The following is a 26,497-nucleotide window of genomic DNA, read 5'->3' as shown; positions in this document are numbered from 1 at the left end:
AAGGAGGTGTTTAAAAAAAACACTGTATATAATCTGAGACTTTTGCAAGTAGTGCTAAATCATCTGCTCAGCGTAAGGGACATTGCTTCTCTGGGGGAAATGCCATCTGAGATTGTACTCAATTTAGAAATAATTTTTTTCTAATAAAATCAAGCCTATACTTGGATATTAGCTCTACTAAATGATAATTTCTTTGAGGATCAGAGCTCTGTTTTACTCATCCTTTTATGCACCCTAGTATCTACACAGTGCCTTGAATATACTATGCTTTTATATTTAGTGAATCATTCGTTGGAATTCAAAATGTACAGTGAGGAAAGGTTGAGAAGAAGTACAGAGGTATTAAATTATTTGGTAAGAAAAGCTTACGATTTTTCTATCACGGGATTTCTACTGACAAGCAAAAAATACTTATTTTTATACAAAAGTGAAAACATTAATTTGTCTTTTGAATTATTTATTCTGGGCATGTATGTAGTATCTTAAGAGCACTGAACATGCCAACAGTATTAAGTCTGTTACTCTCTGAATAAAAAATAAAACTTTTAAGAATTGTGGGCAAATAGATAACAATCCAAGAATAGCATAAGTAATACTTTTCTGTTGTGAGTTTGATGAGAACAGCTATGGCTATTATGTTTCATTTACAAGCATAAGTTTTTAAATTCATTTATTTGAAAGCAGCATTTAAAAGAGAACTTTATTTACCTATTTTGGGTTCTTGAGAATAACATTTAAGGAATCTGTTTTATTAGGGTTTCTCAAGACTGTTCCTTCCTGTTTCCATTGCATCTTGTCATTAAGTGAGTCAGTTAACATTTTCAGGAATCTTTCAGGCATCTATCGTGTGCTAGGCTGTGTGCTATGTGCTGGTTATATAATGGTTGGGGGAAAAATACCCAAAACAAGAAGAATGGGGTTTTGTCTTCGTGAAATGAACATCATAGTAAAGGAGGTAGAGATTAATCAGATAAGCATATAAAGTAAGAGTAAGTGTAAGCTTTCAACTAAAACAAGTGCTGTGAATAAAAGTTACATATAAAGTCTATATAATGTTCCATAAAATTACACATAAACTTGCAACTCTTAAGTGTTGTGAAAAAAAGATGAGAGCCTTTTTACTGTCCTGGTCAGGGAGCTTGGGTAAGGCTTCCCTAAAGTAGTGGTAATTGAGCTGTGCTCTGAAGGATAAATGGGAGTAGTTTGGTAAGGGTGGGTGGAAGAGCATTCCATGAGAAAGTTAGAACATGTGCAAAAGCCCTGTGGCCACAGGGAACATAGCACCTTCTAGGATCTGAAGGAAACTCAGTGTTGCTAGGTTGGAGGGACCAAGAGGAATGTTGTATATAAGGATGGAAAGGTAGTATGGATTGGGTATCAAGGTCAATATCAGGACCTTGTAGGCCTCAGTAAGGATAGTTGTCTTTATTCCAGAACAATGGAAAATAACTCTAAAATATAACAGTCCAATATATTTAATTTCTAGAAAGTTATTCAGCCCACTCCTATGGAGATAAGTGACTGGGTTGTTATGTCATATTCATTTTAATGTTTTGTTACTACAATTTAACTGTCCTTTTTTAACCCACCCCAAAACCTGTATTGTGAGCAGAAAGCCAATCATGAGGTATGTTCATCTGACATTCTAATGTTCACAGGAGTCATAGCACAGTGGGGTAATGGCTTAATGAGGAATAAAAGTCTTTATTCAAAAGAGATGTAACATCAGCATCATGGTTGATTGAGATTCTCTCTCTCTGCCCTTCATTCTACAACTAGTAGAACTGTCCCAACTCAACAAGGGTGCCTCTGCCCAAGACACCAGGATGCTGGAGAATTCCACACATCTGTACGTCTAAAGGAGGGTGGACTGTAATACATGGAAGAGGCAACACTTGGGGAACAGTGGAGGTGGTGCCTGAGATCCTGGTCCCACAGCCTCAGAAAACCCATTAGCATCAGGGGAGGCAGCACACAGGATTCAAGCCTCCTGGCCACAGCAGTGCATGCAACCATGGATAACTGGGCAGCAGCAGCAGTGGGGCCTGTGACCCCATCTCTCCAGTTGCAGAGGCACCCATAACTCTGCCCCCTCAAACCCAGTTCACAGTAGCAGCACCCACAAACCTGACAGCATCAGACATGGCAGAGGTCCCTGTGATCCCTGTTGCTCCCCCCACTGGATATGGCAGAAGCACCCACCATCCCAGGGCACCAGGCAACATCGGTCAGAGGTGGTGGAGGGTGGAAAATGCCAACTCTCAAATGTAACCAGAGGTAGCTCAGGTAAGAGAAACCAAAAACTTGTGCTATAGTGCCACTTACAAAACAAAAAGAAAACAAAAGAAAAGCCTTTGATTTCTAGCCTGTTGAATCATTTGAATCAAGTTTAAAAAAAAAAAAAGCTTCACCTAAAGAAGAAAGATGTTTACTACTTCAAATGCACTGGCAAAGGAAAACCCACAGTAACACTGTATCACAGAAGGAAAATGACAATTCTCCAGAGACCAAACTCAAAATCACAGAATATTGTGATCTAAACTGATAGAGAATTCCAAATAGCTATCATACAGAAACTCAAGGAACTAAGGAATCAAATCAATGAACAGAAGGAATACTTTAACAAAAGATTGAAACTCTGAAAAAGAACCAAACAAATTCTAGACCTGAAGAACTCAAGAAGAATGCATTAGAAAGTGTTGGAAACAGAGCAGGCCATATGGAAGAGAGAATTAGTGAGTATGAAGATAGAAATCTAGAAATGATACAGGTAGAAGAGGAAAGAGAATTAATCTTTAAAATATGAGGAAATTCTGTGAGAGCTATACAACTCTTACAGGAAGAACAACAGTAGGGTAATGGTAATCCCAGAAGGAGAAGAGAGGGAGGAGGGAGCAGAGAGTTTACTAAAGAGATAATAGCTGAGAACTTCCCAAGCCTGAGGAAGGAACTGTACATACAAGCCCAGAATCTAAGAGAACACCTAATCACTTCATTGGAAAAAGACCTCCAAGGCACATTATATTAAAACTGTCCAAAGTCAATGACAAAGAATTTTAAAGACAACCAGGGAAAAAAGGGTGGATATCTCCAAAGGAACTGCCGTTAGGCTATGACTAGATTTTTCAGCTGAAACTCTACAGGCTGGGAGGGAGTGGAATTGCATTTTCAAAATGCTGAAAGATAAAAACCATCAGCCAAAAATACTCTATACAGCAAAGGGTATGATTCAGATATGAAGGAGAAATAAAGGCTTTCCTAGACAAAACTGGGTTGTGTGTTGGCAGGGGTGGTCATCAACACTTGAGCTGCCTTACAAGAGATACTAAAAGCAGCTCTTCTACCAGAGGCAAAAATGCAAAAGTACGCAAGACTTTGAGGAAGGTGATAGAATCAGAAAATTGCAACTGTATATCAGAATAGGTTATTAACACTGTATTTTGATATAAGTGTCAAGGGAGGGGAAAAAAACCCAAAAAATAACCATAGCTACTTCAATTTGGTAACAAACTCACAACATAAAAAGGGATAATTTGAGACAACAAAAACAAATGAAGAGGAAAAGAACAGAACCTGTATAGGCAAATGAATAAGCTATTGGCAGAAAAAGGACTTATCTATAAAGTGTTTTATACAGACTTCATCAGAACCACAAAACATCAATCTAGAGACATGAAACATAAAAAAGAAGAAATTGAGAAAAACATTATAGAAAACCACCAAACCAAAATAGCAGAAACAGAAGGAAAAAGAAACAGCAGAGATAGAGGAACCAGAAAACAAAAGAAAAAAAAATGGTAGTACCAAGTCCTCATCTATCAATAATCACCCTAAATGTAAAGTAATTGAATTCAACAATAAAAAGGCACAGAGTAGCTGGGTGGATTAAAAAAGAAGACCAACTGTATACTCCTCCAGGAGACTCATTTCAGCTCTAAAGATAAACATAGGTTCAAAGTGAAGGGATGGAAGATGATACGCCAAGCAAATGGCAGCCAAAAGAAAGCAAGTGTAGGCATATTCACATCAGACAAAATAGACTTCAGGCCAAGAAAAGGTAACAAGCAACAAAGATGGACAAATAAAAATAATAAAGGGGACAATTCATCAAGAAGACATAACAGTGATTAATAGCTATGCACCTGTCATAGGAGCACCAAAATATATAAAGCAATTATTAATGGACCTAAAGGGAGAAATTGACAGCAACACAATAGTAGGGAACTTGAACACCCACTTACAGCAATGGATAAATCATCCAGACAAAGTCAGCAAAAAAACAGCAGCCTTCAATGAAACGTTAGGCCAGATGGATCTGATAAATGTGTACAGAACATTCTATCCAAATGCAGCAGAATACATATTCTCAAGTGCACATGGAACTTTCTCAAGGATAGACCATACGTTGGGACAAAAAAGAAATCAATAAATTTCAGAAGATTGAAGTCATATCAGGCATCTTTTCCCGATCTCAATTGTATGAAACTAGAAATCAGCTACAAGAAGAAAGCTGGAAAAATCACAAATATGTGGAGACTGAACAACATGGTACTAAATAATTGTTGGGTCAATGAATAAATCAATGGAGAAATAGAAGAATTACCTGAATACAAATGAAAATAAAAATACTACATACCAAAATCTGTGGGATGCAGCTTTTAAGGGAATTTTGCAGCAATACGAGCCTGCCTCAAGAAACAATAAAAATCTCAATCTAAACTTAAACCTAAAGGAACTATAAAAAGAACAAAGCCCAAAGTCAGTAGAAGGAAGAAAATAATAAAAATCTGAGTGGAAATAAATGAAGTAGAGACTAAAAGACAATAGAAAAGATCAATGAAACTAAGAGTTGGCTCTTTGAAAAGATAAGCAAAATTGACAAACTTTTACCTAGACTCATTGAGAAATAATAAAAAACACTCTGATAAATAAAAACAAATGAGATTAACAGCAGGTATCACAGAAATGCAAACGATTATAAGAGAATACTATGAACACCTATATATTAACAAATTGGGTAAACTAGAAGAAATGGAAAAATTCTTAGAATCTACAACCTTCCAAGACAGAATCAAAAAGAAACAAAACCTGAATAGACGAATCACTAGTAAAGAGATTGAAACTAATAAAAAAAAAACTCCAAAAAAACAAAAGTCCAGGATCAGACAGCTTCATTAGTGTATTCTACCAAACATTCAAAGGAAATTTAATACTTATTCTTCTCAATCTCTTCTAAAATGTTGAAAAGGAGAGACTGCTTTCTAACTTGTTTTATGAGGCTAACATTACCCTGATAACAAAACCAGACAAAGACAACACAGAAAAAGAAATGGCAGGCCAATATTTTTGATGAACATACATGCAAAAACTTCAACAAAATATTAGCAAACCAAATACAATACATGAGAAGGATCATACACCATGATCAAGTGGAATGTACTCCAGGGATGCAGGGACAGTTCAACATCTGCAAATCAGTCAATATGTGATACACCACATTAACAAAATGAAGGCTAAAAACTGTATGTATATAAAACAGATAAACAAGGACCTCCTGTATAGCACAGGGAACTATATTCAATGTCTTGTAATAACCTATGATGGAAAAGAATCTGAAAAAGAAAAAAATACATATATGTAAACTGAAACTAATACAACATTGTAAATAAACTATACTTCAATTTTGTTAAAAAAGGTGATCATCTCAATAGATGCAGAAAAGCATTTAACAAGATTCAACATCCATTCATGACAAAAAAAAAAACCCTCAATAAAATGGATATAGAAATATCAACATAATAAAGGCCATATAAATCCACAATCCCCATCTACTCAATGGTGAAAAACTGAAAGCTGTCCCTGTAAAATCAGGAACAAGACAAGAATGCCTCCTCTCACCATTTTTATTCAGCATAATTTTGGAAGTCCTAGCCCCAGAGCAATGAGACAAGAAAAAGACAAAAAGCATTTAGATTGGAAAGGAAGAAGCAAAACTGTCACTATTTGCAGATGACATGATTTTATATATAGAAAATCCTTAGACTTCACACACACACACAAAAACTGTTAGAAATAATAAACAAATACAGTAAAGTTGCAGGGTACAAGGTCAACTACAAAAATATGTTGCATTTCTATATTTGCTAACAATAAACTAGCAGAAAAAGAAATTAAGAAAATCCTATTTACAATGGCTACAAAAAGATTAAATACCTAGGAATAAATTTAACCAAGAAGATGAAAGATCTGTACACTGAAAACTAAGACATTGGTGAAAGAGATTGAAGAAGACACAGAAAAATGGAAAGATATTTCATGCTAATGGATTAGAAAAATTAACATTACGTAAAGCAATTTATATATTTAATGCTATCCCTATCAAATCCCAAGAATTTTTTTTTTACAAAAATAGGTCAAACAATTCTAAAATTTATATGGAATCACAAAAGACCCCAAATTGCCAAAGCAATAGAAAAAGGAATAAAGCTGGAGGTACCACATTCTCTGGTTTCAAACTATATTACAAACATACAGTAATCAAAACAACATGGTATTGGCAGAAAAACAGTGGAACAGAATTGGGAGCCCAGAAATAAACACACAAAATACAGACAATAAATTTACAACATGGAAGCAAAGAACATACAATGGAGAAACGATAGTCTCTTCAATGAATATGTTGGGAAAACTGGACAGCTATATGCAAAAAAATAAAAGTAGGCCACTGTCTTACACCATACACAAAAACCAGCTGAAAATGGATTAAAGGCTTGAATGTGAGACCTGAAGCCATAAAACTTCTAGAAGAAATCATAGTATACTTTCTGACATTGATTTTAGTAATATCTTTCTGGGTATGTCACTGCAGGCAAGGGAAACAGAAGCAAGAGTAAGTAAGTGGGACCTCCTCAAACTAAAACACTTTGCATGGTGAAGGAAATGACCAGCAATTTAAAAAGACAACCTGCTGAATGGGAGAAGATATTTGCAAATCATATATCCAATAGAGGTTACTATCCAAAATATGTGTAGAACTCATACAACTCAACAACAACAAGATGATTTAAAAAATGGGCAGAGTTGCTGAATAGGCATTTTTCCAAAGAAGAGACACAGATGGCCAAAAGGCACATGAAAAAAAGATGTTCATCACCACTAATTATTATGGAAATGCAAATCAAAACTACAATGAGCTATCACTTCACACTTGCCAGGATGGCGGTTATAAAAAAAGCAAGAAATGACAAGTGCTGATGAAGATGCAGAGAAAAGGGAACCCTCATACACTGTTGGTGGGAATGTAAGTCAGCACAGCTTCTCTAGAAAGCAGTATGGAGATTCCTCAAAAAATAATGAATAAGGTTACCATATGGTCCAGCTATTCCACTTCTGGGTATTTATTTAAAGAATACAAAAACACTAGTTTGAAAAGATATGTGCACCCCTGTTTGTCACAGCATTATTTATAATAGTGAAGATATGGAAACAACCTGAGTGTCTTTCAATGGATAAATGGACAAAGAAGATTTTATACACACATGCACGCGCGCACACACACATGCACACATACACACACACATGTACGATGGAATACTACTCAGACATAATAAGATTAAATCTTGCCATTTGTGGCAACATGGATGGATGGATTTGAGGGTATTATGCTAAGTGAAATAAGTCAGATGGAGAAAGGTAAATATCATATGATTTCACTCATATATTGTATATGAAAACAAATAAACAAAAAGCCCAAAATAAATGAAATAGGTAAAGGGGACCAACTGTATGGTGATGAATTGAAACTAAATTTTGGGTGGTGAGCACACTAAAGTATATACAGAAGTAGAAATATAATGTTGTACACATGAAACGTAAAATGTTATAAACCAATGTTACCTTAATACCAATTATAAAAAGAGGCCTCACAGACCTAGGGTAATGGATAAATTTGTTTTAATTCATTCAAAGTCAAAGAAAGTATATGTGTTCAGAGAAGTCTGTGTCATAGAAAATGGTGAGAGTATCAAGTTTAATTTTTCTTTTGTAAAAGTAAGTTTAATGCACATCTCTCATGTACCTACTGTTTGTGTTCTGTGCACTAAGGTGCTGTATGTACATTTTGCAATTTATGCTTAAGTATTTTTGTTAAGTAGATGTTATTGTTGGAAGTAGATGTCATCATTGTTATTTTAGAGATGAGGAAACCATACTAGGGATCTAGGATCCAGGGCCAGCTCTATCTGACTTCAAAATTCAGTCTTTCTTCTCTTTCACACTTACTTTATTTACTATAATTTACAGATTGCAGGTTCTTCCAAAGGAATACAGAATTCTGCAGATACTCCTGAGATGTCAGTCAAGCACCAAAAGGAAGTCGCAGTGGAGGGCAGAGAGAGTTCAGAGATTGTCTCATGTTGGTCTCCGATGGGCATTTCTTGGAGTGGTGGGGCATCTCGGGAGGGCTGCATGACACCCAACACAGAGCAAAGCTTGGAAAGCCCATGGCCTCTGGAAGAGGACATGGCTTTAAATGAAGTCCTGAGGAAATTAAAACATACTAACAGAGAACAGCAGACTCTGATCCAAGACCTGCAGCGTAGTAACATGTATTTAGAGAAGAAGGTTGAAGAACTGCAGATGAAGACTACTAAACAGCAGGTGTCCGTGGACATCATGAATAAGCTAAAGGAGAATGTCGAGGAATTAATTGAAGACAAATACAGAGTGATGCTAGAGAAGAATGATACGGAGAAGACACTGCGGAATGTGCATGAGGTTTTAGTTGACACGCAACAACGTCTTCAGGAGTCCAGGAATGAAAAGGAAACCCTACAGCGAGAGCTTAAGAAGATCAAGAGCAATTATGTCAGTCTACAGGAAAGGTACATGACTGAAATGCAACAGAAGAAGCAAGCTGCAAGTCAGTGCTTAATGATGGACAGAGCCTTGAGCAAGAAAGAAGAAGAGGTCGAGAGGCTGCAGCAACTCAAAGGAGAGTTGGAAGAGGCCACCACTTCCGCTCTGGGCTTGTTGAAAAGGGAGCAGGAGACGCGAGAACAAGAGCTCCTGTCTCTACAGGAGGAGTTCCAGAAGCGTGAAAAGGAAAACCTGGACGAGAGACGGAAGCTGAAATCTAGGCTTGAGAAACTGGTCGCTCAAGTTCAAAATCTGCAGTTCACTTCTGACAATGAAAAGGCCAAGAATACAAAACTTCAGCAGCAGATCGATGAAGTGAAAAATGAGAACGCGAAACTTCAGCAGCAGGTTGCAAGGAGCGAGGAGCAAAAGTACGTCCCTAAATCTGAGACAGTGCAGCTAAAGGAGCGCTTAGAGGAAGTGATGGAGTCAGACATGGGGAAGGTATCGTCACAAATTCAGAATCTCGTGCAGAATTTCGGGAGTTTCTAATAGTCTGCTGATGCCTATTGCGGCACAGCACGTACACAAGTGTGTTTACAGAGAGAATTGTTAACAACAAAAAGAGAATGGAAAATGCACCACAGGTTTGGCGAAGGTTCTTTGGTTCGTGGGTACCCACATTAAAGAACAGTCATTTCTGGCCTCTTGTAATTATTTTGATAGAGGTGAAAATTAATGTGGGAATTTTGTGGATACCTATGACCAACTATCTGTAGCATCCTTTGGGAAAGGATTTTCTAGGTGGGGATCTCAATCTTTTCATTTCATGTCTGCCTGTTCAACAGTAAAATTCAGTAATACAATGGAGTATTTGGTTTACAAGGTAAAACAAACCTATATTTTATCACACAGTAATTTTGTAAAGTGATAAACATTTTATTGAGAGATGATTGATACACAACATAATAGTTTCAGCTATACAACATAAAGGTTCAATATTTGCATGTATTGCAAAATGATCACCAAAACATATCTAGTTACCATTCATTAAAAACAACATGAGAGCCTCGTATCAATGTGTTTTCTTTTCCCTTAGGAAGGGGAGGCACTGGGGATTGAACCCAGGACACTGTGCATGCCAAGTATGTGCTCTACCACTGAGCTAGCACTGAGTTATACTCCCCTGGCCCCCAAGAGAGGCTGTAATTTTGTATTTGCAGTTCAAACGGCTTTTTTTGGCAGACAACCTGGAAGCACGTCCCAGCAGCAACAATTTTCACAAGCCAGAGCACATCTATTCTATTCCAGTTTTGTTGGCCTGCCTCAGCATATTTATAGTACAATTATTAACTCTGGCTACTTAGAAAAAAGGCTAGTCTGGACTAGAAAAATGTGTAAGTTTATTTTTATATTTCTTACAATAACTGGAACTGAGCTGATATGTAGCCTTGAAGATGTCCTTGATGGACTCTCTTATGGATCTGTTATCCTTATAAGTATTGTTTGCAAGTAAATGATTCTATTTTTAATGATTCTTGGGAAATATTGTTCTTTTATGTTTAAGAAAATTCTGTGTCATTTTTTCTCTGAAAAGAAAGAAGGATTATCCAAGCCAGTGTGGGTCTCAAACTTTAGCATTCATCAGCATGATGATGAATTCATCAGCTGTGGAAACGCAGACTGCTGGGGCCCACCCTGGATTTCTGACTCAGCACGAGTGCAGTGAGGCCTGAGGACGTGTGTATCCAACACGATCCTGGGCCTCACTTGTGCTCCTGGTCCAGGGATCACACTTTGAGAACAACAAAGCCAAGCAAACACGACCTTAAGTTTAGCTGCTCAGCCAGATTATGGCAAATTTTGAATTAGTTAACTGAGTGAATTAGTGTAGCTATACAGAAGTTTATCCAATATATAATCTTCTTGAACTTCCTTTTTTAAGAAGCTGGACAGTTCTTTGTTTTATCTTGACTCACCAATTTCTTTACTCTGCTTTTAGTCTTACTTTGCATTAACTTTAGGTCCATTTTCTCAAAAGGTGTTCTGGGAGTGTCTGTGAGTTCCAAGGCATTTTCATAGCAATATGAAGACATTATTGCCTTTTTCACTCATTCTTTCACAAGTGTACAGTGGAGTTTTCCAGAAACCGTGTGACATGCAATGGTGTAATTGCTTTCATGGCTGATGGCATGTGGGAAGCACTTAAGAGTACCCAGCTGTCTCCTCTGAAGCCGACATTTAGAATATTTGCAAAAAGTGTAAACACTGCCACCCTTTTCACTAATTTTTATTTTGGAAAGTGTAATTTTTTATTAAAGTGTTTTGTATATTGGCACTTAGTTAGATTTATTGTTACCTAAATGAATTAGTAAACAAATAATTTTGTTCTCAGTTGTAATTTCTAATACAATAAATATTGATAGATATAACACGTAAACAAAAGGTTTTGGGGATTCTCAATCATTTTTAAAAGGCATCCTGAGAATCAAAAAGTTTGAGACCCACTGCCCCGAGTTTTTAAGAGTGGTCTTTTATTCAACCTTCTACCTAAAAAGTAATCCAGATTCTTTGTCTTTATTGTGACAAACCTGAACTGTGTACATGTAGGATGCAAAGATGATACATTCTGATTTGTTCCTGACTCACTCACCTTGTGAAGGAGAGAGCCTGAATCCCCCAGATATGAAAAGAATGTCTCCGCTGACCTCCAAAATTCACAGTCTTCTGGCTCTGATAGTAGGACTTCTCACATGCCAGGTAATTTTTTTAAATCATATTTTGTATTAGGGGTGGGGGAAGAAATTCCGAGGTTGGATAATTAAGTTATGGAAGAAAAAAATAGAAGACAAAATACAGACCGTTAAACCAACCATTCAGGCTTCGTTTCCTCCTCCTGCTTCTTTCTGTTTGTCTTTCTTCAATGCCTAATTCCCACCAACCTACAGTGAGATAATATAATAAAATTAAAAAAAAATAAAGACATCAGGAAAAACCCTTCATTTAGTGCTTGCTACATTTCAGGAAAGCTCAGAGCAATGGTCTTGTGCTCCAGGGCAGTCTCCTCATGATTAATCAATGCTTGTTCACAGGAATGAGCAGTTTACTGGATCTAAAATACAGCTTCAAAAAAAATGAAGTAAAATAAAATACAGCTTCGGGGCACAGGGAGGGCTGTGCAGAGCTGTGTACATTAGTAGAATGAAAAATGAAGTTAGTGTCAGCTGAGTTCCAATCCCGGCTTCACCACTGCCTGGCTGTGTGACCTGGCCAAGCACGTTTTCCTCTCTCAGCCTTAGTTTTCCCCTGTCTCCATGGAGGTTGCTGTTCTTTCTCAGTCTTCTTTGCTGGTTGCTTCTTCCCTACCAGACTTCTCAGTGAGGGAGTCAGTCATCAGCCCTCCTCTTAGTAGGTATTATCCCAGGCCAAACCAATATGTTTGCTTAAGCCTTCAGGATCAGAGACTCGATGAGTATGTCATATGCCCTCTTCTTAATGGAAAGTAAGGCCTTAATAGGCACTCAGCAAATATTTGCTGACTTCCCATCCTGTCCTTGGAGGCGTGTAAGGTTACTCGGCTTTTCATGGGTTCTCTCATTCAATCCTCGCACCATTCTTTACCTTATCAGGCTTTTTTTTTTTTTTTTTTTAAACATGGAAAAACAAACTGAGGCTTAGAATGGTTGAGTTTCTGGTCCAAAGTCTCACATACGGTTAGGGGGCCGAACTCAGATACAAATCCAGGTAGTCTGACTCTAACGCGTGTGCTTTTGACCCTTAGGTTATATTGGCACAAGTATCTACATTGTGGGTACCATTGAAATATTGGTATTTCACTGAAATATCGGAGTTTCGGTATTATGGAGGATGTCTGATTGTTCTGGTGTCAGGTATAACAGTTTGTCTAAAGTTAGGATTTGTAAACTGACTAGGAGATGGAGGTATGAGAGTGTAAGCATGTACAGTTATTACAGATGACTGTAAACTTCCCAGCGATTATACTAATTTGTCCCAATAACAATTTATGGACAAGTATGAATCCATATGATTTCTTTCCTCATTAACCCTGTGTTAGATGTCTCATGATGAGTAATTGAAGAATTGAGTTCAATACTATTTTACCTCCTTTGGTTTAGCCACTTATTTTGGAAGGGAGATTTATTTTGTTTCTGTTTTTCCCTTCTTCCTTTTAGCTTTACTGAAAACTTTTTAATATAGCTTCTCAAAATGTTACCCCTAGGACATCACCAGTCCCGATGCTGAACATTTCAAAGAGACTGAGAAAGTTAGTGATATAATGCTACAAAAATTGAAGACTTTTCATCTAAAAAAGAATAATTTAGATAAAGAGGTACTGTATTTATTTTTCATTCTAAAAATTAAATCATGTTTTGTGAAAAAAAAGTCAAAAGGGTAATATACAAGTATAGACTCCTAAAATTTGGATTTTTTAAAAAGAATTACTTTGGGGGACAAGATTTGGGGCCCTCACTAAGGAGACAGACTGTTCAACATTTGACTTGTTTTAGAACGTAAGTATGTATTAGAAAATCTCATTCAGCTACCAAAAAATTAGTATGATTGTTTTTTCACTTTTGTATGGAACTACTGATTGCTGAAGAATAGTGTATTTTGACATTCCTATAGTGATTACAAACTTTATCACTTGGGATAATGGATCCATTGAAAAGAAATTTTATTTCTCAACTGGGATCAAGGGTGAGGGAAGAGGCTCTCGGGATGTCTTCAGTTTTTCTTTTCTTGGTGTAGTGGTACAGAGATTGAGAGATAAAATTTACAAGTGTGTTAAATAGGGAAGGTGATAACAAGGTGTGGATGTGTACCATTTTTAATCAGAAGGAATGTAGAAGTGACGAATTTATCTGGCTAAACAAATAAAAACACATTCAAATCTAGGATCCAAATTCAGTACTATACTGTCAGGGAATGACTTCTCTGAACTGAGGTGGATAGAAAATTTGTTGCAGAAAATTCCAGAAAGTCTCTGTCTCCTAGCCAACCTGTAGAGAAAAGGATCAAAGAATAAACAGACATGCAGAGAAACTACTGACCTCCACTTCCTAAGCCAGCCTTCAGAAATAAGCCCATCTGAGGGTTCGAGCAGGGTGTGACAAAAATACAACTTCAAATATTTATGTTCTCTTGGTAAATTTCTATGTAATTACTGAAATATTGGCAGATGAAATGATACTACGTCTGTGATTTGGTTTAGTGAAGGGAGTTGAAGGGAGGAGGAAGTGGTTGGGGTATTAATGATATAAGATTGACCATTAACTGTTAATAGTTGAAGCCGGATGATAGTTGCATGGGGGTTCATTAAAGTTTTTTCTCTCTATTGAAAATTGTTCACAGTTAAAAAAAAAATTCTGGGCAGCACACTTCAACCTCCCTGACACTTGGACAGGTTAGAATATTGAGGATTAAGATTTGTTATTACATAGAACAAATGGGAAATGATTATAAATTGCATCTAGAAAAAGTTGGCTAATTTTTTCTCTTTAAAGAAGAATTTTAATAGCCCGACTGTAGAAACAATTGAATATTAGGATAAGCTCTCCGGAGAGCCCAAGCCCACCCTCAGGTTTGGTGATTTGCTGGACCCACGGGACTCCGCGCCCAGATGCTCTCACAGCTGTGGTGTGTTATTACCACGAGGGCATCCAGAGCAAAATCAGCAGAGGGAAAAGGCACCTGGGGCCGAGTCCCGAGGAACTGGAGTCAAGCTTCCAAGAGTCCTTTCCCAGTGGAGTCACACAGAAAGCACTTGCTTCCCCAGCAGTGAGTTGTGGCAGCAGGTGTGGCTGTTCCCAGGGAAGCTCATTAGAGACTGAGTGTCCAGCGTTTTTATTGGAGTCTTGTCACCGGCACCCTCTGCCCGCTCTGTACCAATGGGTCAGACCCTCCGGAAGGAAAGAGGTGTTCAGCATAAACCACATCCTTTGTACAGATAGGTTAGGCGCAGTGAACCTTCATACCCGGAAATGATGGAGACCCTCCCACAGTCCACATTCCTAGATGCCAGTCGGGGGGAAGTCCAGCGAGCAGGCCTCTCAGGACGGCAGGCTCAGGTCTGCTGTGTGGACTCTCGGATGCACAAGAGCTTTAAAAACCATACGTCTTTTGGAGACCAGGGATTGGACTGTGCAGGACTTGGTGATCTTACAAATGTTATGGAATGTAGTTTTATTTCCTCTCCTCTGAAATATAAAAATTTTTTTTCCCTTAGCTACTGAAACATAAAGACAGAATCACAACTTTCAGAGAGTTAATTGCCAATGAAAAATCATTTCAAGATCAGGTTACTGAGGTGAGTTTAACATTCCCTATGTACTGTCTTTAACACACAAAAATACCGTTTTAGGTAGTTATGTTCTTCTGGTGAGCAAATTTGTTGAAATCGTTCTGGCTCAGAGTTCTTCATGTCTATTACTGAAACTGCTGAAGCCCTCTTTGTTAAACTGATAGAGTAGTCACTGTCCAGTGTTCCAGGGCGTGTGAAGGTACGGAAGTGAGCGCAGGTATGTTTCATCTCAGGTTACAGACTTTGATTCAAATGAAACCAAGAATGTCAGAGACATACCTGTCCTACTGGGAGCCAAACTGGATCAGTATCACAACCTAAACGAAGAGCTTGATTTCTTGGTAAGAAGCACCTTTTGCTGCTTTTGATAAAAATAAGATATTCCTTAACCATTACATAGAAGATACCCTTTAACCACTGCTGTGGAATAGCTGAAGATTAAAAACTGAAATCCTATCCTAGAACAGACCGCTCCACCATAGCTCTCTATGTGGCACATAAGACAGTTCCCAATTTAATATTTTGGTAGCCTTTCAAGTTGGAAGTTTGTTAACTTGTAAAGAAATACTCAGGAGGAAACATTTTACATGGTATATACTTATTTTTATCCTCATGTTCATCTCCTGCAGTCATAAAAGTAAGCTCTGGCATGCTGCTCCCTCCCTGAACTACCATCTGTTTGATTCCCAGTGGTCTGTATTTCCTGCCCGATTAAGTCAAGCGCATATAAAGTCACTTTACTAGCCCTCAGTTTCTCTTCCTTTATTCAGATCTGCTTACTTTTGGTGGAGACTGTGAGTGGGTTCAGGGGTCCTAGCATCCAGCTCTGAAGCAGTACAGCACCTCTGAGACATCAAGGCAAAGACACCACGTTAAAGGACTTTCATTAATACTAGTCCAATAACCATGTTCAAGGTTATCTCGTAGTATCTTACTTTACAAAAAAAAATGTTGCCACCACTCTATCCTTTAAATTATTACATAAATATTACTTCGTATATTAAAAAGTTCCATTTGGTATACTTTCATGAAAATGATTTTTTTACTTTTTCAGTGATTTGATTTTAGTAGACTCTGTCTTTAAAATCTTTTCTACTTTAAAATATATTTTTAAAATTTTTAAATAATGTGCTCTTAATGAAAAGACAAGTCATGGGCTGGGAGAAAATATTTGCAAATCCCAGTTCTGATGGGATTTGTATCTAGAGTATGTAAAGAATCCTCAAAAACAAATAACCAAATTCTACAAATGGGCAAAGAGACTTTAACAGACACTTCACTAAGAAGTATATGGGTGGCAAAAAAGCACATGGAAAGATGCTCAGCACCATTAAGATGCAAATTAAAACCATAGTGAATATCGCTACACACATATTAGAACATCTGTTAAAAAGACGGACCGTACCAAGGACTGGCGAGGATGTGGAGCAGCTGCAACTCTCTCACACTGCTGGTAGGAATGCAAAATGGAAAACGTCTTGGCAGTTTCTTAAAAAGTTAAACGTGCACCTGCCATCATTCTACTCCTACGTATTCTACGTATTACCCAAGAGAAATGAAAGCCTGTGTTCATACAAAGACTTGTATTTGAAGATTCCTCACTGCTTAATTTATAATAGCCAAAAGCTGAAAGCAATTCAAATGTCTATCATGAGATAAATGGATAAACAAATTTTGGTACATCTGACAGTGAAATACTACTCAGCAGTGAAAAGGGGATGAATTACTGATACACATGCAACTCAGAGTAATTATGCTGAGTGAAAAGAGCCAGACAAGAGTAAATACTGTTTGGTTCTGTTACGTAAAACTAGAAAATACAGACTAATCAGTAGGGACAGAAAACAGACACGTGTTGCTTGGGGCTGACATAGAGTATGGGAGTCAGGGAAGGACAGACAGATAGGAGGGAAGGAGAACTCAGAGGCAAGAGGAAGCTGTGGTGGGGGTGGGGGGTGAAATGTTAATTACCCTGATTGTGGTGATGGTTTCATAGTTGTACAAAACTTACCAAAACGTATCAAACTCTACCCTTTAAAAATGTATAAAAACATATCAAACTGTACACTTTATAAATATCTGGGGTTTATTGTATGACAGTTATGCTCTTAAAGTGGTTAAACTCTACATTTGTTAGCAGAAACTTAAAATTGGGTTATTTTTCTCTGTAATCCCCAAAACTGGCTTTTACAGAGCTATTCCTTTGTCTCTAAAATAAATATTAAGGACTCTTCTGTTCTTCTTTCTTTAATCTGAGGTTAGCAAATTTTTTAAAAAGTATCAATCTGAGGACTTAAAAGGGTTATTACTTAGATCTCGAAAGCCAATAAAGAAGTTCGAAATGTGCCTGTGAGAAAGAACGTCTGTGAGAAAGAACGGAAGTGAGTAGGAGTTCCATGTTGCTGCAGGAATGTCATGAGGTACGTGGAGCTGAGCGTGGAGCTCCACCCTCCAGGATGCAGTGGGAGACTCAAAGGGATGGGATAGGATAAGCCCGATGCTGGTGGCCGATAAGTATGGATTTTAGCCTTTTCCACTTCTAGACATACCCTTTTAAACATCTTTTAAATTCTCTTCACCTTGGATCCGTTAAATTAAAGTAATGTCTGTACTCACCCCTACCTCAAATAATGTATGTAGTCAGAGGAGTCGGATCCCCTGATTTGCTGTTGTCCCCATTAATACATTTATATAAAGAGAGAAAACATGAAAGCTGCTGTTTCTGCAGCAAATTTGTTTTGCCATTGCTTCCTCTGGGGTTTCACACTTCAGACATGTAAGTATGTATAAATAAGTATATTTGAATAAATATTAGAAGTTTGATGGCCACTCTTAACATTGTTATTTAATGGGAACATTTCTGTCCCTTTTCCTCTAAAGTTGCTCAGTGAATCCCCTTTCCTGATAATTAATCCTAGATGTAACTTTTAGAAATACAGTTTTTAAAGTTTCTATTTTTTTTTTGTTTTTGCAAATAAAAATTGGACCATAAGTCAGAGTGTGACATACGTTGAGCTGAACCTTTAAAAAAAAAGAATGCTCATTTATGCAGGTGAGACTGTTTATCAAACCTGAAAATGCATCACCCAGCACAACATCAGGGCTTTACTTCGGATAAAATCAAATGTCTATCCATTTGTTATACATGGAAAGACAGTGGTGAAGATTTGGGGCTAATGAATAGATGTATTCACTAACAGGAGTTTAATTATTTGCAAAGCTGTCTCATACTATTAAATTGGAGAAAAGCTGAACCATGATTTTAATTTCTGCTTACCTGATCGAAGTACAGTCTAACTAGGACCTGGCTCATAGCATCTCTTGAGTCACCTGTGGTACATAGCAGCTTAAGGGAATGTTGGAATACAGCTCCGCTCACTATTCTCATCTGTTCTTAGCATCCATATGTGGTTTTCACGGCAGTTTCTGGGTAAGTATTTTTACCGCTGTTTCTCCATAGATAGCAAAATTGGGACATCTTCTAGAGTCGAAAAAAGACCACTGCAACAGACTCATTGAAGAAAATGACAAGTATCAAAGACATTTAGGCAACTTAATAAATAAGGTACAGATTTTCTTCCAGAAATTTTTGTCCTTTTAAAACTATGTCAAATATTAAAGCAATAGACTTTTGGTGCTAAAAAGGATCTGAGGGATGGTGTGACACAATTACATTATTTCCTTTCACTTCATAATGACTTTCCATAGCCTTTTAGCTGAAAGCTAGCAAAGAACGTTGTGTGTATCTTTCTTTGTGCTGTCAGCAATTTCAGCTCCAAATACTGCAATTTCATTTTGAGGGTCATTCTAAATCTTGCCAAGGTGGTGTTCTAGTTTACTTTTTAGAAACTGCGTAAACTTTAACCGAGTGTACTGTAACCCTGAGTTGATACATACACCACTTGAATGTATCACAGTTGACTGGCTACTGTTACCCATCTTTTGACACTTCACTTTTTCTGTGTGATGAACAGGCACCTTACAATTCTACTTGTACTCATATTCCTGATTTCAAAATATAAGGAAGATGCTCTGCCTATTGTAAAACTTTCTGCAGTGGGAATCATATAACTGAGCTTCAACTTGTACAGATTTTTAAAAAGCAAAAAAATAAACAGGTATTCTAGAATTTATCACAGAATAATTGTTTTAGCTATTTTTTCAAGGTTACATCATATGAAGAAATTATCGAATGTGCTGACCAAAGGCTCGTGATATCCCACTCCCAGATTGCGCGGTAAGTTGAAAAAGATTAATTTTTAATTTTGTAAACATCTGCTGATATTTCACTCTGGCTTGCTAAGTTCACTTTTTTTGACTCCTAGAAAGAGGAAAATGTGCTATTTTCTAAGTCAGGACCATTTTTACTTGGAATTCCCATATGAATTTTAAAATCAGCTTGTGAATTTCTGTTTTAAAACCTGCTGGGGTTTCGACTGGGGTTGCGCTGAATCCACTCCCACGCGGAGATCCGGCCGCCTGTTGGCCTGGCACCTTCACTCCACTAGAGGGCGCTGCTTTGCTCGTCTGGCTTGGGTTGGTGGTGCCTCAGACGGAGGACGCCGCTTCCTCCGTGGTAAATACACGACTGCGTTTACTTGGACTTAGGCTGTATTTTTGAGCTCTGAGCTCTAAACGCAGGAATAATGTGTGTAAATATATTCCACTGGTGCTTTGTGGCACACTTGGAAAAACTTCTCATTTTCCCTCCTTGGGTATCCTCATCTTCCAATGTTTAGGCCTTTCTTTTCAACTCCAGAAATACAAAAGATTTATTCCATGCGGTTTCTCTGACTATATGGCATGATAGCCTTAAAGGGCCTGTTTGGTTTTTTATTTTAATAAAAATTTTTATTAAATTGTCACGTACATAAAGTATACTAATTTTAAGTATTTAGATGAACCATAACTTTTTTCCATTTAAAAAAATTTTTTATTGAAGCATAACACAGACGTGAAAAGTACACCAATCTAACATATACAATGAATTTTCTTATTGTGAGAAATTGAATATAATTCTCTAACCATAACTTCTTTTTAATTGAATATAATCAATTTCAGTGCATCAATTCTGGCGTACAGCATAATGTCCCAGGCATGTGTGTGCTGACCAAAACACACACACATACATATATTAGTTTTCATATTCTTTTTCATTAAAGGTTATTACAAGATATTGAATATAGTTCCCTGTGCTGTCCAAAAGAAATTTGTTTTTTTTAATCTATTTTTATATATAATGGTTAACCTTTGCAAATCTCGAATTCCCAAATTTACCCTTTCCCACCGCCTTTCCTCTGGTAACTATAAAATTGTTTACTATGTCTACAAGTCTGTTTCTGTTTTGTAGATGAGTTCATTAGTGTCCAAAGGGCCTGTTTAACATTGTTATCTCTTCCCGGGTTAGACAACTTCTCCTCTTCAACCTTTGAAAACAAAAGCCCAACAATCCCTGGGCACTAAGGCAGAGAGGTCAACACGACAGCCTGCAGGTGACATCCTGAGGCAGATGTGCTTTGTTTGGTCCATGTGCTATTCAAAATGTTTTTGAATTATTGCCAAAATTTAAAAAGGGTGATTTTCTGTAAAAATGTAGCTTTCCATCTCCCCTTTGAAAATAAGATCTGACATCCTTGCTACATACAGCATTCCCGCATGGCAACATTTGGCAAGAGGTGAAAAGCAGTTTCTTCCTCTAGGCAGTACATGCCCCCTGGTTTGTCTGAATCCGCAGTTGTCTGGCTGAGTCTTGTCACATACTTGCCTGACTCTCCCACAAGCATTTGAGGTTATGCCCCCGCAGTAGAATTTCCTGTCCTCTAAGGGTCTGTTTACCCTCTCTTGCAGTCTAAATAATGCCCCCCACCATATCCAGATCCTAGTGCCAAAATCTGTGAATGTTTCCTTTCCATGGCAAAAGAGATTGTGTGGATGTGATTAAATTAAGGGTCTTGAGATGAAGAAATCATCCCGGGTTATTCTTGGGGGCCCTAAATGCACTCATAGTTGTCCTTATAAGACGGAGGCAGAGAGGGATGTGATGACAGAAGAAGGCAGTTTGATCGTGGAAGCAGGGTTGGAAAAGGTGGTCCAGTGAGGGCCCGAGAGCCAAGAAGTGAGTGCAGCCTCTGGAAGATGGAAAAAACAAGACAGAGGACGGCTCCTCTTCCAGAGCCTGTGGGTGGGGGGGGCACGTCCTCGCCGACAGCTGGGTTCAGCCCAGTGAAGCTGCTTCCAGACGGACGTCTGGCCCCAGCACTGTGGGAGAGCACACGTGTGTGGTTTGAAGCCACCGCCTTTATGGTGATTTGTCACAGTAGCCGCGGGACACTACACGCCCTCCCTGGATGGCAAGGGAGTTTGGGAGGAGACTGTCTTCAGTGACTTTGGCCTCCTAGGGGCAACGGGGGAACCCACCAGGATCTCTGTTGCTATGAGTCTGAAAAACAGTAGCTCTCTGGCAGCCCACCTGAGAGCTGGAGTCCTTCCTGTAACAGTATTGATTACTTTCCCACGTTAAAGCAGTTCACAGCTCGGGGGCGGGGGGCGTGTTTTGAACGTGTTACCCTCAGGAACGCATTACTCGCACAGAGCACTCAGTTTTCTACTCACTCTGGAAGCGAGTGGAAAATCATCCAGGTGTCACTTCGTAGGTTTACTGCTTCCTCCTTGCCTTCTTCACCACTGCACCCTCTAAAGGGAAAGTAAGTCATTTGAGCTGCTGGGGGAGAATTCCAGGTGCCCACCAGGTGAGGTGGGTGGACGGTGCTAGACCACCGTCAGATTTACCTACACAAATCCTCCAGTGACTCTAGCAAAATGTTTGTTTAGAAAAGTCAGTTTTAGTCATAAGTTTCAATTGTTTCTTCTTTCAGTTTAGAAGAGAGAAATAAACATTTGGAAGACTTAATTAGAAGGCCCAGAGAGAAAGCCAGAAGACCAAGGTAAATTCTTTCTTTTTCTAAACAATAATGTCTTTAACTTTAGTGCATATGTGTAATACTGTTACACATTTTTTAAAAAACCTTTTTTTATCCCAATTTATGATAAACAAGATAAATTATATAAAAGTGCTTGGTATTTTGCCTAGATAAAATAGTTGCTTTAAAAATGTTTTTTTTTGGGGGGGGGGACCTAAACTGGGAAGCCAGGCTCCCTGCCCTCATGGAACTTACCATCACTTCTGAGAAAGATACTATGAAAATTATGAGCTAAGATTTTGCCTACAGTAGAACAGCTTACCCTGACGTAGACACACAGCAGACCAGATTTTATGACCAGACTTTCTTACACTAATGTTAAATCTTATAATCCATTATTTTAGAAGACTCTCAACTCTCAGTGTTTCATGATACAAGGAATATGGACAAACCCTATGGGGTTGATTAAGACCATAGTAGGATGTTAAAACGGGGTTCTTCCTGGCTTAGTTCCTAAGATGCTAATAGAACGTTTACTGAACGTTCCCATGATGAGTGAGTCTGCCTGCTATGCAGAGGTCCTGGGGGAAATTTCAAAGACCTTTTGTCATGACTCATATCCCTTGGCCAGATCCAGGATACAGAATATTCAGAGAGTAGGGAAGGTTGCAGAAGAGATTTCCTTGACTCTGTCATGTTGTAAGCTCCCCCCAGGTCATCCTGCCTCTGTTACCTAAAGCCTGGTGCAGGGCCTCTGGGAGATCACCTAAAGAGCTTTGAAATGTGCTTCCTTAAAGTGGGGACACAGAGGGTCAGTGACGGGGAAAACGAGAGCCAGACACGAGACAGCATGACAGAGGGCTGGGTTAAGGGGGCCTCTTCCCCCCGAGCTTGTCATCAGGACGAAGAATGTATGTGACAGTCTCTTAAGAACCAGGCAGGTGAGATCTGAGTTATCCTGGGCTATTCCCAAGGCTGGCTGGAGGCATGCCGGCAGCTGGAGGTGGGAAGGGTGTTCCTGCATGCTTAGGGGCTGATGAAGCAGTATCCGGTGAGCACCAGGACAGAGATGCGTCAGTCTGGGCCGAGGGAACTGTAGGACAGAGCCCCCAGCAGTGGCAAGCTCTGGAGAGGAAGAACCAGCCAAGCTGTGAAGCCACGCAGCCAAGTGAGAAGGTCTCATCGCCTGGCTTCTCCTCCCTCCTTCCGCAAAGTGGGGAGGTGCTGGGTGAAGGGAGTGCAGAAACTAACCTTCACGCACAGCTGGTGCCCACGCCCGCGAGCCTTAGCTTGGAGAGAGGGGTGAGGAGTTCCGCTCCAGAGTGAAGACGAAGGCGTCCGTTGTATTTAAGACTGGACGTGCTGCTTACTGAACTGAGCTGTGCTTGAGCGTCAGTGAGGGCCGGCTGTCACCTTAGAGTGAGCAAAGAAATCACTGGGCCTGCAGCATATTCGGCCAACGGCAAAGGGGACAGGCTCCCCTGAGTGAAAAGAGTCTGAAGTGGAAGTGGGAGGCAGGCGCGAAAGTGGCATTTCGTCACGGGTCACGTCGGTTCCTCATGCCGTTTGCAGATACACCTGTGTTCCCCGAATTCAGACGCCCTTAGCAGCTTTATGGTAGTATTTGCAAAGTGACAGGCGAACTGTGATTTTCACTGTAACATGGAAGACTATATGATCTGATGGTCTGGAATGTTACAAAGGAGCAGTAATTGCTCATTTAAACTGAATATGAATCTTCTTTGCGTTGCTGACACTGTGGAATATTTTTTTCCAGGATTATTTTAAAATAAGAAATTTTGCATATAAATTCACACATTTCCCTAGTTTAGACAGTTGTTTGCTTATACTTGGCCTCTCTCCATGGCATATTTGAGGCCCATTGGTACAGATTTAGACTGGCCATGAAGCAAGTGTGTGAGATGGAGCAGAACTCTCAAGGCCCTTTCTAGCTGATGAGGCCGTTTCTTAGAAAACTTAAGACGTACATCAGCCTTCAGCCCCCACCATCCATGAAGCCTCCCGTGGACCGACTGACCTCAGTGAATTCAACACGTGAATACGTGTTAGACCACCTCTGCATCGTCTCAAAGCTGCGGTGCTGCTTTGGACAATTGTCTTCAGTAGTGGAAATAGTGGGAAATGGAGAGAAAAAGTGATAAAGTGACTTGACAGTCTCAGATGTCTTATTTTGGCCTCTAGTTCTTCATCACTTTCAAGGAAGTTTGTTGGGTTTTCAAGTCATAACCAGAATCTGATCCTAAGTAAATCTATGAGAATGTTAAAACAGAACGAGACTGTAGCTCAGTGTCTTTATGTCGTTGCAGCAAGAACGATCCGCGTATTGTACCTTACCGAAAAGCTTTGTCTTAGTCTTTTCTGGTCTCATCGTTCTATCCTAAATCACAGTTTCTTTTTGAAAAGTGAGGGAAAGCACGTGTTACAGAACAGCATCCTTTGCTCACTGTGTTCGCTGTTCTGGTCCTCACCACCACCGCTCCTTTTCATTTGTTTATTTTACATTATTCTCTTTCTGTTTCCTACAGACGAAGAAGTCATCAGAAGTCCATGACCGTGGTAGGTCATACTGATGATCATTATAAAGAATGCTACATTTCCATGTAATTTGACAGTTGCACATGATTAAATACGAGTTCCTAAAGTTACCTTCCAGTGATGTTCAGCTGAGCTTTCCCCTCTGTCCTCAGATGAGGGCCTCCTTGGTCCTGGAATTGGAAGCCCCTCCTTCCAGTGGTGGTGGTTCCCTGGGCTTCATTCCCACGGCCACTGCTTCACGTCAAGCCCTCGTCCTTTCACCTGGCCTGTTACGGTCGTCTCCTCACTCGTATTTCTGCCTCTAGTTTTGCCCCCCTCCCTCCATCCTCCACAGAGTAGACAGTGATCTTTTAGAAGCAAAATATGATATATCCCTTCCCTACGTGAAACCCTTAAGTGCCCAGTTACAGTCAGGATCGAGTCTAGCTCCTCAGCGTGGCGTGAAGGCCCTCTGTGATCCAGCCCTTGCCTTCGTATCCCACCTTCTCATCCACTGCTTCCTCCTCCTCATCATGCACACCAACTGTACCGAACCGCCTGCAGTGTCCTGACCACGCTCTGTCACCTTTATGCCTCTGTCTGGCCCATGCAGCGTCCCCGACCTGGAATGCGCTCTCCCCACTCCTTTTCTCCCTACAACCTCAGTTCCCACCTCGCAAACCCCCACCAGCTCCAGTTCTGGCTCCTCTACGAAGCCTTTCCCCGCCCTGTCCCCCAGGAACTGGCTTGTTCCTCCCAGGTGCCCACACTGTACCCTTTGATCAAATAGCACCTATCTCACTTCCTTCCTGTTCTCTGCTCGCATGTCCCCCGGCTTGACAAGAAGTCTTTTAGCGCAGGAATTGTCTCATATTCACGCTGGTACTCCCAAGCTCCTGTCCTATAATAGGCACTAAATAGGAGTTGACATTAGGCAGACTCGGGAGCCCCGCCCAACGCTGTACTTGGTGGAGTAACTGCCAGCAGAAAGCACAGCTGTGCCGCCCTGCCCACCCAGGCCACGGGTGTGTGTTCATGAGTAGCGGGGCCTCTTTGTGACCAAGCTTTGCGGGAGAGGGTGCAATCAAGGGACATGTTTCTGTGTGCCCCAATGAGACCCCACTGTTGTAATAGCTGAGTTATAAGGAACCTTAATCCTGCCAGCTGGCAACCAAACCAAGGAAGATAAAACTCAGCCAGCCTTGTTCCTTGTCATATTCCTTAATGGGAAAAGGTTGAAACAAACAAAAATATTAATTAAAATATAGTACTGGTATTATCTGTGGAGTTAGTCTGTCTGCAGGTTTTCCTTGTATCCCTTTTCCATATGTAGTCAAGAACTAGCTGTTTAGGGAATAAGAATTCTGTATGTAACCAAGAATCAGCTCTTCTGTCCCTGGTGTCTTTCCTGAAAACTTAAGAAACATTTTCTCCTTTCATTTTTAGATGCCAGATATTTTAGAAGGAAAGAGAAATGACTTAGATTAAACAGGACTGAAGATTAACAATCACTTTTGTCAACCACTCCAGGAGCAGTCATTACTAAGTATAGTACCCAGATCAGTCCATAGAAACGATACATTGAAATCTATATAAATGGTAAAATTTCACATTCCAAAACAAAAGTGACGACTTTTTTTCTAATTTCTTCTTGCGAACAAACATATTCTACTTTAATGTAAATAGGTGAACATAGTGGCTTCTTTTCCAAGGACCTGCCTGTTTTCACTCTCGCAGAACACTACTCCTGAACCACCAGGCCTCTAGCTCTGTATTGTTTCTCTCTCTCTCTGGGCCGGCAAGCTCTTCCTATTACTAACCAAATTTTGCAAGACACTTAACACTGAAATCCTTTGGAATTAAA

General features: G+C 39.4%; 1 protein-coding gene across 1 annotated transcript in view; it reads left to right on the top strand.

The window, feature by feature from the left end:
• The window catches only part of CAGE1 (cancer antigen 1), a 32,529-nt gene extending 6,458 nt beyond the window's left edge, over positions 1-26,071 (top strand). The window contains exons 3-12 of the mRNA XM_064476171.1: positions 8,302-9,360; positions 11,467-11,616; positions 13,097-13,207; positions 15,104-15,184; positions 15,412-15,519; positions 18,639-18,743; positions 19,345-19,415; positions 22,054-22,122; positions 24,645-24,675; positions 24,807-26,071. Of these exons, the coding sequence (XP_064332241.1) occupies positions 8,302-9,360; positions 11,467-11,616; positions 13,097-13,207; positions 15,104-15,184; positions 15,412-15,519; positions 18,639-18,743; positions 19,345-19,415; positions 22,054-22,122; positions 24,645-24,675; positions 24,807-24,959 (1,938 nt within the window). The 3' untranslated portion in view covers positions 24,960-26,071. The remainder of the gene's footprint in view (positions 1-8,301; positions 9,361-11,466; positions 11,617-13,096; positions 13,208-15,103; positions 15,185-15,411; positions 15,520-18,638; positions 18,744-19,344; positions 19,416-22,053; positions 22,123-24,644; positions 24,676-24,806) is intronic.
• The last annotated feature ends 426 nt before the right edge of the window (positions 26,072-26,497 follow it).

This window comes from Camelus dromedarius, chromosome 19 (genome assembly GCF_036321535.1).
Source record: "Camelus dromedarius isolate mCamDro1 chromosome 19, mCamDro1.pat, whole genome shotgun sequence".
NCBI classification, from domain to species: domain Eukaryota; kingdom Metazoa; phylum Chordata; class Mammalia; order Artiodactyla; family Camelidae; genus Camelus; species Camelus dromedarius.
Note: the sequence above shows the minus strand (reverse complement) of the source record. Positions and strands in the feature narration are given on the sequence as shown.